At 46.3% G+C, this 15,712-nt stretch overlaps 1 protein-coding gene across 2 annotated transcripts in view; it reads right to left on the bottom strand.

Annotated features, from left to right (window-relative positions):
• Window positions 1-323: 323 nt before the first annotated feature.
• Window positions 324-15,712, bottom strand: part of LOC121444859 (CASP8 and FADD-like apoptosis regulator) — a 47,148-nt gene continuing 31,759 nt past the window's right edge. For both annotated transcript variants that reach the window (XM_041646779.1, XM_041646780.1), the window contains exons 7-10: window positions 15,464-15,513; window positions 14,629-14,710; window positions 2,511-3,018; window positions 324-1,482 (exon numbers count right to left, since the gene is read on the bottom strand). In XM_041646779.1, coding sequence (XP_041502713.1) covers window positions 1,347-1,482; window positions 2,511-3,018; window positions 14,629-14,710; window positions 15,464-15,513 — 776 coding nt within the window. In that variant the 3' untranslated portion in view covers window positions 324-1,346. The remainder of the gene's footprint in view (window positions 1,483-2,510; window positions 3,019-14,628; window positions 14,711-15,463; window positions 15,514-15,712) is intronic.

The following is a 15,712-nucleotide window of genomic DNA, read 5'->3' as shown; positions in this document are numbered from 1 at the left end:
TGGCCCTTGTTTTCCTCTGGCCTCACCCACCCTATTACTGGTACAACAGGACTTTTGCTACAATTCCAAACTTGTTTGATGAAGGAGGGTCATCTTTCTATCTGTTGTTTCATTGGTTAAGTAATAAAGAAACTGCTTGGCCTCTGATAGGATGCTGGGAGAAAGAAGCTGAGTCAGGCAGTCACCATGATTCTCCCACTCCAAAGAGATGCAGGTTAAGATCTTCCCTGGTAAGCCACATCCTGGACTACACAGATTATTAGAAATGGGTTAGATCAATATGTAAGAGCTAGCCAATAAGAGGCTGGAACTAATGGGCCAGGCAGTGTTTAAAAGAATACAGTTTCCATGTAATTATTTCGGGTAAAGCTAGCCGGGTGGCGGGAAGCAGCCCGCTGCTCCTATTACAACACTTGTTTCAATAGTATTTAATAAATAAATAGACATAGTCCTCTCCTGTCACAGAAAACTATAGGAAATTATAGGTCAGCTGATTTGTTTTACTGTAGTTGACCTTTTTCAGTCTCTATGTGCTCCAAAACATCATATTGTAAATTTTAAACATACATAATAAACTTTGTGTTTGGAAGAAAAGCCGAACGGTAGTGGCTCACGCTTTTAATCCCAGCACTCGGGAGGCAGAGGCAGGCAGATCTCTGTGAGTTCGAGGCCAGCCTGGTCTACAAGAGCTAGTTCCAGGATAGGCTCCAAAGCTACAGAGAAACCCTGTCTCAAAAAAAAAAATCAAAAAAAAAACCAAAACAAAACAAAAAAAAAACTATGTATATGTGAAGCTAGCTCACAAAAATTCAAATCCAATATTCAAATTCAAGAGCAATAATGCCAAGAAGTTCATGAGGCAATGGATACTTCTAATAACTTAATAAGCTAATAATTTAATGACCCTTGACACAGAACCAATTTTCCCAAATAGGTGATGAACCCAGGCAAGTCTCCTCCTTAAGGTACACTCAGGTGTCATAGTTCAAATCTTGAACCACAGACTATAACTCTTAGAATAACATAGTACATCTTGGTAGATAACCCCAAGAAGCAATGGGATTATACCTTACCATTCTCCACACTGTACTAAAACATCTGGCCCAGGAACTTAAGGAGGAGAGGCTCACTTTGCCATCCCAGTGGGGACACATGGCGGCTGGAGTGGTGTAGTTCATGGCAGCCGGGCTACAGCTGATGCCTGTTCACAAGAGAATCAGAAAGCAGGGCTTGCTCCAAAACCAGAGCCAGTATGACCTTCAAGGCCTGCACCCAAGCGATCAGGAGCTTTGCCAGCTCTAAGCCACCCTGGCCTATGCTCCAAGAACCTGGAGGGCTTCCGGTTTTCATGTAGATAAGACGAGCTTCTTTCGCAGGGTGTGCTGCAGGCTCAGATAGTATTTCTCCTTAGAAGAAACTCTGCTGTTCCAGGCATAAACTTTGTCCATAAGCTCGACGTGGAGGTCCACGAGTGGGCGTTTCCTGGAGGGAAAGAGAAAGGCGAATTTTCATGCCACGCAAATGCCAACAGGGCGAGAAGAGCCAGCAGGTGTGAGCATTCTTGGAAACCCACCCTTTTTAAAGTATTCCGGAAGATGTTTAGCAAACAATACAAACAAGTTGGCAGAGTCTCCTTCCACGGAGACAGCTGGATTTTACTGAGAACACACCAGCTAGGTGATAAGCCACCTGGATAGCACATGCAAAGACGGGAAGACTGTCAAAAGCCAATGCTGGCTCCCGGCCCCTGAAGCATCTCCTTTAGAAGGCTGCAGCATTCCCAGCAGGCCATGGAGGAGACTAAGGAGAGAAACTAGACAGACGTCTGGGGACCTCACAATACAAACCTTTGAGTAGTAGCTCATTGTAATTAGGGGGCCAATAAAAAAAGGTCAATTCATCTTATATCTGAAGGATGTTGTGGCTTCCAGGACAGTAATGGATCCTTTAGGGAAATAACTCCTAATAAACATCAAAAATGTCTATAGTCAGGCTGGAGAGATGGCTCAGTGGTTAAGAGCACTGCCTGCCCTTCCAAAGGTCCTGAGTTCAGTTCCCAGCAACCACATGATGGTTCACAACCATCTGTAATGAGATGTGGTGTCCTCTTCTGGCCTGCAGGCATACACGCACACAGAATACTGAGAATACTGTATATGTATATGTAATAAACAAATAATTTTTTTAAATGTCTATAGTCGTGGAAGCCAAGACCCTCAGTGGAAGCATCTATGCAAAGAGACCAAACCCTAACCCTACAGTAAACACACACACTGTACTTTTTCTATAACACACACCTAGGGTAACGCTTAATTCATGTTAGCAGAGTGTAAGAAATACATTCAAACAAGCAAAGAGATGATAGCGCTATCTGAATCTCTATCACACCCCAAAGCAACCCTAGCAGGGATTACTTTTTCTTTGGCAGGTCATCAGACAGAGCACAGTGGTCATCTCCATTGTGGTAGATGGTTGAGGACCAAGGTGGAAGTCAGGACCGCAGGGCCTACCTTTCTTGTTCCAGCTGCCGGGAGAGGTTCTGCAGGTACACGGAGGATGAGCTGGTGGGCTGCTCTACCTGGGAGACGTCCGCCGTGCACAGGCTCCAGAAGATGTCAGCTTCGCGGTGGACCATGCAGGGGCCAGGATGCTGGGTCTTAGAGTCTAAGCTTCTTACTGCCGGCCCATCTACCTCTAGGCTGCTGTCTTCCAACTGGCTACTTAACACCTCGTAGCTCTGAATAAAGAAGAGCTTTGGCTTCCCTCTTAGAGGAGAGCACGCGTCCCCCATGAATATGCTCTTGACATAATCCAAGGAGAACCCCGTGGGAGCCTGATCCACACCCATCATCCTTTGGGAGCCTCCCCGGCTCACTAGAACGCACACGAAGCTGTCATAGTCTCTGTGTTGGGGCAGACTGGCAAACCGGTGAAGAATCTTAATTATCTCTTCCGCGCTGGGAAACAAGAAAGGATGGACGTGATAGCCCAGGGATGTGAAGGTCCTGCGAAGATATTCTGGGGAAAACAGAAAACAAACACCTAAGCGAGACGAGCCAAAGAGACTCCTAGCATTATCTATCTCCACCACATCTCTGTTTCTGTGTAATGACGCTCTGAGGCCTCCCAATTCAGAAGTAATGAAACATGTGACGTTCATATCCCAGGCTTCTCACAAAGGAGCACTCCCGCTACACCTCCTTCTCTGTCCACGGCTACCAGCAGATTGGACGGGACCTGGACGGAACCCACCTAAAGCAACCGAACCTGGGACCCAGGGGTGTGGCTGGTTGAGGAAGCCTGCTTAGCGTGCGCGAGGCCTAGCATTTGAGCCCCAGCAATGGATTTTTTTAAAAGACACAGCCTCCTCCTGGCCCTGTCTTGCCTTCACGTGACTGATTCTGGGAAAACCGGTACTATAACACAAAGGCGGGGTCCTGGACCACGTAAGGGAAGACTGAAGCCTCTCCCCAGCCTCCAGCGACAGCTTTCTTCCAGCCAGCCAATGAATGGCCTACAAACGGCTCCTCCAATCTCCATCAAGCCTTCAATTGGCCCCAGCTGACTCTGGGTACCTCATCAAAGACCCTAAAACGGAACAGTCTCCCTAAGCAGTTCCTAAAGTCCTAACCCACAGAAACGGGGAGAGATAAGCAAATGAATAGTTTGCGTAAACCTCTTAATTGTAGAGTGATTTATACACGTTATAAAATAAATAATGCACCAAGTAAGTCTTTTGTCCTCTCTTTAAGACTGCAGTTATATTCTGTATTCTTTTAGTCTCTCTTTTTTTTCCTTTTCTTCTCTTTTTCTTTCTTTCTTTTTTTTTTTTTTTTTTTTTTTTTGAGACAGGTTTTCTCTGTAGCTTTGGAGCCTGTCCTGGCACTAGCTCTTGTAGACCAGGCTGGCCTCGAACTCACAGAGATCCGCCTGCCTCTGCCTCCCGAGTGCTGGGATTAAAGGCGTGCACCACCACCGCCCGGCTTAGCCTCTCTTAAAATGAATTCTATTTGCTAACACTGAAGGGATATAAGGTACAGACATTGTTAATCAATCAGCAGACATCTTCTTAAGGAAATGATGATGTGATCCACAGGCTGCTGATAACCTATTGGATACCCATCTTCCCCTTGTAAGATCTGGGTGTTAGGAACGATTGAGTCACACTGACCCACCCTCACCCCCTCCCTGGGGTGTGAGCAAGGTTTTACAGCCCAGAATCATACCCAGGCTGGGTCCAGGACAGGAAAACAAGAGAAGCAACGACAGAACTGTCACCACCTTGCAGAAATAAAAACATCCTAGAGACATATATAGCCCCCTCTCTAAATCAGACTGTTGAAATATCCGACCCCAAGAAATTAGAATTACCCCCAGAACCTCAGTCTGGGAGATGGAAAAGGCTGAAGCTCACTCCCATCACGCTGCAGTCAGCGGGCAGCAGCATGGGAAGGGGAAAAGCAGAACCAACCCCACGAGATCTGAGTTTAAGTCCGGGCTCCCCATCTCCTCCTTAAGAGTCTCAGCTTCCTCACAGGGGTAAGGGTGGGGCACACGTCTAAGAGAGACCGGAACGGAGGCAACAGTGGTGGACAGGACCAGACCTTGACCAGGACAGCTTAGTTATGCATTCTTTCTACCTTCTATTTAAACCTAAAAACTTCATGCCAGGATCCTGAAAACGGATTAGAGGACACTGAACCTCTTTGCTCTTCTTTCCGACGTGGCCATTTTGAATAAGCATCATTTTATTCTGCTTTTCACTATTGATTGTGTTTTTAATTGTTCTACTGAGGAAAAGGTGGCCGAACGTCTCTTGTTAGCGCTCCCAGGACTAACAACTCCTGGGGTCACCGGACGGCAGTTCCGTGGCGATCTCGTTCCAAAAGGCTCCTTCTCTTGCTATGGCATATCCGCTCCTCTAGGGGACAGAAGTAAACAGGGAAACGCAGGTTCCAAAACTCCTGCTCACGTGCATACTGGCTGATTTTCAAGTCTCTCCACTGCTAAAGTCTTTCCTTCTGAAAGCCTTGACAAAGAGCTCGGGGCGGGAGGCGGGGGGAGGGTAGGACAGAGGCTGCTCTGTGCCTTCCGGCGCCTTCGTTTTCCTTCGGTTCCGCCTTAGCGTCCCTCACGCTGCTGCGAAGAAGAAATCGCGATCTGAGTTTAAGTCCGGGCTCCCTACCTCCTCTTTAGAGCCTCATCTTCCTCACAGGGCCTAAGGGTAGGGCCAGCATCTAAGATCTAAAGCAGGAAATCCTTCCCCAAAACAAGAGGGAAGAGCGAAGGTCCCAAATACCACAGACACCACCAGGATCTGTAAGGGTCTTGGAACAAAACGGAACCGCCCTCCAATATGCTCCTGGCAAGGGAAAGTCATCACCCAGCTGACATTTTCCACGTGCACCGTATTTCCTCTATTAGAGGGCAAGGTGGGTAAGGATGCCAGCCGGAGTGGCACGCACATTCCTTTTCTTCTTGGGCCAGCAAGGACGAGCACGTAGCCCAGTCTGATTTATAGGCTCTAAGGGGTGCAACTTTGAGTAAATTAGAGATTCCATTTATTCCTCTGTGAAACAGGCTCAGTACAGGCTCAGCCTAAACGAAGAGGTGGAACCCAGTAGGGTTTCTGTAAAGATGCGCATAAGCTGCATTTATTCAGGCATAACGATTACTTTTTGTTTTGGGGGGTTTTTGTTTTGTTTTGTTTTTTTAAAAAAATATTTATTTATTTATTTATTATGTATACAATATTCTGTCTGTGTGTATGCCTGAAGGCTAGAAGAGAGCACCAGACCTCACTACAGATGGTTATCAGCCACTATGTGGTTGCCGGGAATTGAACTCAGGACCTTTGGAAGAGCAGGCAGTGCTCCCAACTGCTGAGCCATCTCTCCAGCCCTGTTTTTTGTTTTTTGTTTGTTTTTTGTTTTTTGAGACAGGTTTCTCTGTAGCTTTGGTGCCTGTCCTGGAACTAGCTCTTGTAGACCAGGCTGGCCTCGAACTCCCAGAGATCCGCCTGCCTCTGCCTCCCGAGTGCTGGGATTAAAGGCGTGCGCCACCACCACCCAGCCATAACGATTACTTTTAAAAGCGATGAAGGCAGCCACATGCTTCCCCAATCAGGGACCCTGCTGCGCATCTCTTTGTAAATGACACTTCTTATGACTTGGATAGAGGTCTCACTACCCTAAATTAAAACAGTTTTGGGACAGAAAGGTTGGTGGTTTTCTGTGTCAACTTGACAGACGCTGGAGTCAGCAGAGGAAGGAGCCTCAGTTGAGGAGACATCTCCATGAGACCTAGCTGTAGAGTATTTTCTCAGTTAGTGATCAATGGGCGGGGGGTGGGTGGTCCCATCCCTACATCCTGAGTTCTACCAGAAAGTAGGTTGAGCAAGCCATGGGGAAGTAAGCCAGTAAGCAGCACCCTCCCCCACTCCCTCCCCGTGGCACCTGCATCGGCTCCTGCCTCCAGATTTCAGGCCCGCTTGAGTTGCTCCCCGACTTGTTCTTGGCCATGGTGTTTTGTTGCAGCAATGGAAACCCTAAGACCGCTGCTGTATGGCTTTACAAATAGAGGAAGAAACAGTTGGGCACCAGGTTTGGAAAATAAAACTCCAACAAATGCAGAAGCCCCACTTCTCCTTCTCCCCACCCTGGAAACTCCACTCCCCTCCCAGTCACAGCTTAGTAAGTTACAACTGCTTCTTAGAAAACACTTCCAGGGCTGGAGAGACAGCTCAACCAACCGTTAAAGGCTAGGCTCCCAAGCACAAATAAGAGAAAACACTTCTAGAAGTCATGGAAGTTAATGCAAGACTGCCAGGAACTACCCTCAGGGCTAGGAACTCTAGAGCTAACTCAGTAAGATGCCAGCAATTTATTCATTTAAAATTAATTTGAGAGGCTAGTACTTAAAATCACTGGGTGTTTCCAGAGGAGCTGGGTTCCATTCAGCTCACGACTGTCTGTAAGTTCAGTTTCAGGAAATCCACGGCACCAGGCACACACGTGGTGCACATGTGTATGCATGCAGGCAACACACCCTTATACATAAAACAAAATAAATAAAATTTTTTTTAACAATTCATTCGAGATAAATAAGTGGACTTATCTTGATGATGTCTAAATAGATATATGGAATGATTCAGAAGACCCTTCACCGGTCTATTTACAATCAGTTATCGAATGCCCTCCATAAGCCAACACAAGGTGGGCGGGATACCCTGGGGAGGAAAAGCGAGTTCTCTAAGGAGGACGAGGCAAAAATGGATTTCTGAGTCTGTGCATTTATGGAGGTCACAGGACAGCCTTGGGTATCATTTTTTCCTCATGTTTGAGAAGCTCTCTTGGCTGTTCTGTCCATGTATCATGCTAGCCAGCCCAGGAGCTTCCAGAAAATCTCTCGTCTCCCCATAGGAGGGCTGGGATTACAGCCACCTGCACTAAATGTTGGCATTTATTTGGGACCTAAGAATTTGAACTCAGGTCTTCAGCCTTTACCCAAGAGCAATCTAATCCTAAAAGGGTTTCCTCTTTCTTCTTTCCTTCCCTTCCTTTTTTTTTTTCTTTTGGCTTGAAGACAATCAATTTTTCTGAGAGTTTAAAAGAAAAGCCCCTAGGGCCAGGAAGTGAGAAAACTCAGCAGCTACCAGGAAGAGGCGAACTGGGAAGAAAAGGAGAAATGGCCATTTGAGCCAACACGAAGGTCAGACATGTGGCAGACAACAGTCACGTGGCTTATGCACTTTGCAGCTGGGACAGCTTTGTGGACCCACAGACGTGAGTCTGTTCCACCTTGGCTGGAGGTCAGAGAGTTTGAGCTGATTTTTCCGCTCTTTCAAAGTTGTTGATAACAGGTGTGGCCACACACCCTGACCTGGGGTGCAGTTACTTAGTGTTTTGGACATTAAGACAGCCCCCAGAGTTGGGTCCGTTCTACCCTGACCATAGGTCAGAGAATTCAAGCCTATTCCTGCTCATTCATTTTAAAACAGGAGGTTTTGACATAGGAAGAGGCTGCCTATAGGATACCTGGTCTAGGGTGTATTCGCTACACATCCTGCCCAAAACTTCAGAATGTTTAACTCAGGAAATAATGGCTTGATAACTCAAGTATTGAAGTAAGTAATTGTTCTGGTTGTCCTTTGTGTCATGTTAAAGCAGTCTTTGCCTTCTTCCCCCACTTTTTTATTGGGGTATAAAAGCGTAGGAAAATTAAACATGGGCGAATTCAGTATTCAGCATTCACTGAGTTGCCCTCCCGGTACTATCCTATGTCTCTGTGGTTTCTTTCTTATCTCTTTCTCCTACCTAACATTTCTAATCCACATGCCCCTACCCTGGAATGTACAAACCCGCCATGGCCAGACAGTGACAGAGGTCACCCCAAAATGTGGCTTACAACAGGGAACAATTACTGCCTCCCCAAACTTCTGTTTTACTAAGCTTCCCCTTATTATCTTAAAAGAAGCTATAAGGGACCCAGATCGAACACACAACTCCATCACTGTCTTCTAGAAGTATGATAACAAGTATGTACATGCGGATGACTGAAATGTCTTATGGTTCAGTGGGGTCAAATCAAAACAAAGGGCGGTGTGGTCTCAGGCACTGGAACAGGCATTGTGGGAAAAGGTGTGATTTAAACCAGAGCCTGAACACCCAGGGCAAGGGACAGGAACATCCCTCTACCTGTGCCCCTGACAAGGTGCAGATGTTGGTGAACAAAGGCACAAATGGGAGCAACAAGTGGGTGGGAGCAGGGCCCTGTGGCATACATCCAACTTAGCATTTGCTCCGCTAGCCCAGCTAAGGCGTCACTGCCCAAGCACACACTGAAGGCAATAGACTACCTTTTAAGACTCGTTAGTAAGCAGAACCAACTGCTGGTAAATTCTGCCCGGACTCCCTTGTATCAGGAGACAGTAATATCAAGGCTACACAAACCAGATCCAAGACAGCTGAAAGTACTTGGTTGTAGTAGCTGTAACGCCTTATTCGTGATTCCAGCATTGCAAACACTCAAAAACCTTCCATGCCTGCTTGCCAGCTCACTTTCTGGTGAAGCCTGTGAGGAGCCGAAGACGTTTATCCTACCACATGTGAATCCCTGCTCTCTCTGCAAGCTACGTGCTAACGTACTTACCAAAGGGCTACCCTCAACCCTAGGATGTGGAGCACACCACCTTTTGACATTCTAAACTAGGAGGGCCTTCAGCATGGGCCTGTAGCCATGTATTCCTTCCATACTTCCTAGACTGAGGGCTGCTGAGATGAGGGACTTAAAGGGAAATTCCACTAACAATGTTTCCAAGATAAGGTTTCTCTGTAGCTTTGGAGCCTGTCCCAGAACTAGCTCTGCAGACCAGGCTGGCCTCAAACTCACAGAGATCCACCTGCCTCTGCCTCCCGAGTGCTGGGATTAAAGGTGTGCACCACATCACCTGACTTAATGTTAAGTGTTTAAGCAAATATCTCCTTGGGCCCAGAGGATAGAAATACCTAGAAAACACAAAATACCTCACCGCACACTCCTGTTCCCAGGAGGAAACCATCCATAGGACACTGACCCCATGAGCCCAGGAGGGGCTGGAAGGGCTTGTCTATTGTCCCTCTGAACAAAGCATCTCTCTACCATTTTGGATGTCACTTGTCCCAAGAGCAGAGGTCACAGTGAGTATTCCACTTCCTTTTGCAGAAATGTTCCTATTATATAAATGTTACTACAAGAAAACAATGCTCATTCAAGGTTTAGCAAGTTCCATTAGAAAGAAAACCCTCAAAAGGAGGCATGGACCAGGTCTGTAGCCTGTCGCTGCCAGAAGGGGAAGTCTCTTCACACAACAGCCCTGTAGAAACTACAGTGTCTGCTAGAAAACACGTCTTAGTCAGTGAAAGCATAACAAAAATATCAGATGCAGCAGAGGGAAAAATGTTTCCTCTTAAAAATCTGCAAATGCTGTCATATATACAGGAAGCCCCAAGACAGCCAGAGCCTTAAACCAGGCCTTGCATCTACCTGCCAGTGATTTGAGACACTTGCCTCTGCATGCCTAGAAAGATGAAGGCTAACACACAGCTCACCAACCGAGACCCAAGCTTTGCTAGGTGACTGACATAGTTGCCTGGACATCAGAAACGTATGCTTGAACTCCACCAAACTGAAGCCAAAATCCTTCAGCACTGCGATCCACCCCACAAGAGGCCATTGACTAGGAGAATGCTTTTCAAAAATGATCCACCGAAAAGTAACCTCGTCTTTTCTCACTGGCCCTGAGACAGAATCCACCTCGAATGTGTTCTGTGAGGGGCCAAGCATGTACTTTGTTTGTAAGACATCCTTAGTAGGCATTTACCAGACAAAGACAATAATATGCCGATAAATATTTAGGGGATTTGTGTGGTCTTTAGTTAAAGTCTGATTTTGGGAGGTGGTGAGGCAGGGATAGGCTAAGAGGAGGCTATAAGTCCAAGAGACTCTATTAAACTCTAATTAATGTTTATTAAAGGGCCGGTTTTGAAACACACACTATAGGAGAGCCTACTCCATTACAAGCACCCTTCGGGAACCACTCCTTCGCCCACACCCCTTCATCAAATATTTACTGAGCACCTGTGTGCGTGCGTGGCACTTGTTCAGCTGCTGGTGACACAGAGCAAAACACACAGATGAGCTCTTCCCTCTCCCATCCATGCAAAGTGGCTAGCGTCATGGGCTTCGCAGACAAGTTTTAGAACCCCAGTTCTATGGTATATGACCACCCATGAAAAGCCATTAACAAAGTATCTACCAGTAACAAAGTATCTGCCTTAACAATGTATCCACCATTAACAAAGTATCTGCCATTAACAAAGTATCCGCCACTAACAAAGTATCTGCCATTAACAAAGTATTCGTCACTAACAAAGTATCCACCATTAACAAAGTATCCACCTTAACAATGTATCCACCATTAACAAAGTATTCGCCACTAACAAAGTATCCACCATTAATAATGTATCCACCAGTAACAAAGTATCCACCATTAACAATGTATCCACCAGTAACAATGTATCCACCAGTAACAAAGTATCCACCAGTAACAAAGTATCCACCATTAACAAAGTATCCACCCTAACAAAGTATCCACCATTAACAAAGTATCCACCTTAACAATGTATCCACCAGTAACAAAGTATCCACCAGTAACAAAGTATCTGTCATTAACAAAGTATCCACCAGTAACAAAGTATCCACCATTAACAAAGTATCCACCATTAACAATGTATCCACCATTAACAAAGTATCCGCCATTAACAAAGTATCCACCAGTAACAAAGTATCCGTCATTAACAAAGTATCCACCAGTAACAAAGTATCCACCACATGCAAAGAAGGATGACACTAAGGATTTGAGGATCTCTGATTGTCTATCTTCTTCTGGTTTCTTTCAGAACCTTGGTTTTAACTGGCAATGATCTTGTCTGCTATGATTGCTATCTAACCCCTGCACATCTGCCAGATGTTAACCATTAGCCAGTTGGCAGAATTCCCCTGACAGAGGAAGTTCCACATAACAACTCGAGATGGAGGGCTCTAGGGCTAATGAGATGGGGGAAGAAGCAAAGGAGGGTCTTTGCACCCAAGCAGGAGCCCAGCCCTAGAGTCCTGGGTGGAAAGTCCCAGGAGGAGCGTGTGAACACAGAACTGGAGGTGTAGAGCTGGTGTGGGTGAGGAGCCTGTCCTCACTGTCCTTCTACTTCAGGTGACGAATGCCGCCCTGCTGAGCCTCCCAAGGAATCTGGGTTCTCTCAGCTGACAAGAGCACCACACAATTTGAGTGAAGCTATACCATCTTATTTATTACCTGCCGATCAGCCAGTTGAGCTGGGAGGTTCCATAAGTGACCTTCAGTCCAGTTATTTGCTTCACTCTCAGGGGCAAAGAGCACATGAGTCAAAAGAACCCTGATTCTCTCCTGGCGGGGAGGTAATGATGAGTTCCTAATTGCCCTTTCTGTAGGGCCAGCCCCACTCCACCTTCAAGACTTTGACCTTGGAAGGGATAACACTGGGGACCTGCAGCCTGGAATTCCATTCTGTGTGCACATGCGTGTACGAAATTGAGTGTGTGTGTGCCTGTGCAATCATATGTATGCACATGTGTCAAGGTCAGAGGTCAACATCAGGTGTCCCCATACTTTTTGAGATTTCCACTTGAAATTTGTTCCCTCTGAAGTAACTGCCTCCGTTCCTCTGTGCCCACATGTGGGCCCCACTTACCCCAGGACCGTCAGAGCCTCCATTCCCCTTACTCATCTGAGAGCAGACTCAAACTAAATGCCGAGCCATGATGTGTTATGGCATAGTTCTCCACTAAAGTTAAACCAACTTTGAATAAGAAAAATGTCAGTGGGCTCCTGTTCCAGGCACCGTCCTACACGCTTTATAAGTATAATCTCACTCATCCTCCTGACCATCACACGAGGGATGTTACAGCAGAGATGCTGAGCCCAGCATCACGAGCTAAGATATGGCAGAGCTGTGATTAAAGTCTGGGCAATCATACATATACCAGCACCCAACTCTGACGCACCCCTATAATTGGAGAACTACAGGGCTGAATTTAGCCCCGGCCTACAACTCAGCAACAGAACTCCAGCACAGGCACTGGGTGGGAGTCATGAATAACGGGCGTCGTTTGGTTACAGCGGGTTGATCTTTGTGAGTCCTTCAGTATAAACAGAGGGACAGCACAGGAAGCTGTGTGTCTCAGATATTTCCTGGACAATGAAACGGGGCTGATTACAACCAAAAGTCAAAGGACAAAATTCCACAGTGTCTCATTGAGAGACTATTTCCCCATTCCTGATATGAATGCTAACATAATACCATTTTTAAAAAATGGTATCTTAGAATTAGGGCTCCACTGCTGTGCTGCAGCCATGGTAAGTCGTTTAAAGCAAGCATTTGACTGGAGGCTTGCTCAGTATTCAGAAGGTTAGCCCACCATCATCACGGCAGGAAGTCGTTTAAAGCAAGCATTTGACTGGAGGCTTGCTCAGTGTTCAGAAGGTTAGCCCACCATCATCACGGCAGGAAGTCGTTTAAAGCAAGCATTTGACTGGAGGCTTGCTCAGTATTCAGAAGGTTAGCCCACCATCATCACGGCAGGAAGTCGTTTAAAGCAAGCATTTGACTGGAGGCTTGCTCAGTATTCAGAAGGTTAGCCCACCATCATCACGGCAGGAAGTCGTTTAAAGCAAGCATTTGACTGGAGGCTTGCTCAGTATTCAGAAGGTTAGCCCACCATCATCACGGCAGGAAGTCGTTTAAAGCAAGCATTTGACTGGAGGCTTGCTCAGTATTCAGAAGGTTAGCCCACCATCATCACGGCAGCAAGTCGTTTAAAGCAAGCATTTGACTGGAGGCTTGCTCAGTATTCAGAAGGTTAGCCCACCATCATCACGGCAGGAAGTCGTTTAAAGCAAGCATTTGACTGGAGGCTTGCTCAGTATTTCAGAAGGTTAGCCCACCATCATCACGGCAGGAAGCAGACAGGCATGTCACTAAGGCAGCAGCTGAGAGTTTTACATCCTGATCCACAGCTGCTGTGGACTTTTGAAACCCCAAACCCACCCCAGTGACACATCACCACCAAAAAGGCCACACCTCCACAATAAAGGCCACACTTTCAAATACACGAGCCTATTGGGACCATTTCCATCCAAATCAGTATGAAAGGACACATTCCTCATATCTACCAGAAACCGAATATGAGGAAGTGGGATCGAAGCTGAAATCCTGGGAAATATCGTTTCATATTTGCTAACTTGACCTTCTCTTAGCCTCTCTTCTCACATGGTAATGTTCTGAGCGAGTCATCTCTGAGTCATGCTAAGGAACGTTCAGAGGCATGAAAGCCGTGAACTGCCACCAGTTCGTGATTAAACGGGAAGTCATTCCTGCGTCTAGGTTCCCCTTGATCTCTTGCCAGTGGTTCAGTGTGCATCAGACATCCAACAACCGAGGAAAATAATTCAGATCCAAATGACGATGCCTTGCAGGTAGATCAAAGCCACGCGTGGCTCAAACACTCCTCACAGCCCTCTAAGTAAACACAGAATGTGCTTTAAATGGCCTCAAGGAAGGCTTTCGTGATGAAAGCTGAAACACCAGAGAATACTAGAAACCAGAATGCCTCTCATTATAAATGTCCCTGGATGACCCTGAAGAATAAAACCCAGGACGCACAGGTAGACTAAAGACACACCAACTACCACAACATAACTTCTGCTCCCCAAGCTCATCTCCTGTTTCTCCTAACACATAGCTGGGCCAGTTTATCTATGCCCATTGTGGTTATCTTGAGCCACTTGCGGGTAGAGATGAGGGACACCACTCTCAGGTCTGGCACACAGTCTCTATCCCCTCATCTGTCAATCACATAGAGGACCCTACAGAAGACTCCAAGGCCCCAAGATGATGGAATCACCAACTGACCGACCACACGGAGTAGAAAAGCGAACGTCATAGCAGAGTGTGTTTTGTTACTGCAGCTAGTATTTACCGTGCTGACAAATCCGACTTGCTTGGTCGTGAACACACTGCAGGGAAGCCGTTAACCTGTGGCTTCTGCACCTACCTATGTCGTTGCCGATGCAATCGATGATCAAGCAGATACCCAGGGGCTTGCTCTGCATCCTGTAACTCTCTTCGTGTATATGCTGCAAAGAAAGGCAGGCGTAATTAGAGATGCCGGCTACCTCTCTGCCCTCTCTGCTCCCTTAGTTCTCACTCCTGTGCCGTCTCCTCTTCTGGATTGTTTTAAGCATCTCTTTGGCAAGTGAGTCACTCAACAGACATGGCCTAAAATCATCTCAGCTGGCATTTCCTACTAATGTCAGGTTTTTTCTCTGTTCCTGAGAATGTGTTTCAGGCAAACAGCTGCTTTGGCTCTTGCTTAATTTTAATTAATAAGCCTCGTCATCTCTTTACATGGGTCTTAGCTTTGCGGAATAAAGAGAATTTGGAAGAGAGAGGAAAGATGGGCCGTGCGTCTTCACGGAAGTCTAAAGCAGCAACGAGAGACATCTTTCTAAGCTGGTACAAATGACAGCCTTCCACCGCCTCCTCTTAAGAGGAGGTTGTCAGTCCGGACAAAAGCCAGGGTGTAACACAGTTCAACGGGATGTCACTGCCCATGGTATGTTCAGTAGTGAACCAGCTGAGACATGAGCTGCCACTTGGAACCTCCCTGCATTCCAAAGTTCATTCATGAACGTCTTTTTTAAAAAAAAAAAAAAAAAATCTCTGCTATATTCAAGGCTCCTGGCCAATGAATTTCGCACAGGCACCCAGTTGTCATGAAGAATTTTTCGGATCATTTTTGGCTGTTTTTTGGGTTTGTTTTTTTAGGATGTCAGTGTTCTAGCAGATACTTGTGTATACAAAACCGAATCAGAGAATTGGTTCTTTACCCGAGGCAAAAAAGCTCCCGATTCCTGAATGGATGTCTTCACCGGTTTTCCTGGGGAAGAGAGAGAGAGAGAGAGAGAGAGAGAGAGAGAATTGTTTACAAGACAGAACTTAGTTACACCCATTCTGGCTGAGTTCTTTCTATCATAACTGAGTTTTTTGTTTTGTCTGCTCATTTCTTAACTACTTATTCTTTTTCCGGCTAGACTCAGCCCAAAGTTCCAACCTCACATGGAAAAGCCTGGTTCAAA

The sequence above is a fragment of the Microtus oregoni genome, unplaced genomic scaffold (genome assembly GCF_018167655.1).
Source record: "Microtus oregoni isolate MIOR12 unplaced genomic scaffold, Mior012 000144F_ref0000341, whole genome shotgun sequence".
NCBI classification, from domain to species: Eukaryota; Metazoa; Chordata; class Mammalia; order Rodentia; family Cricetidae; genus Microtus; species Microtus oregoni.
Note: the sequence above shows the minus strand (reverse complement) of the source record. Positions and strands in the feature narration are given on the sequence as shown.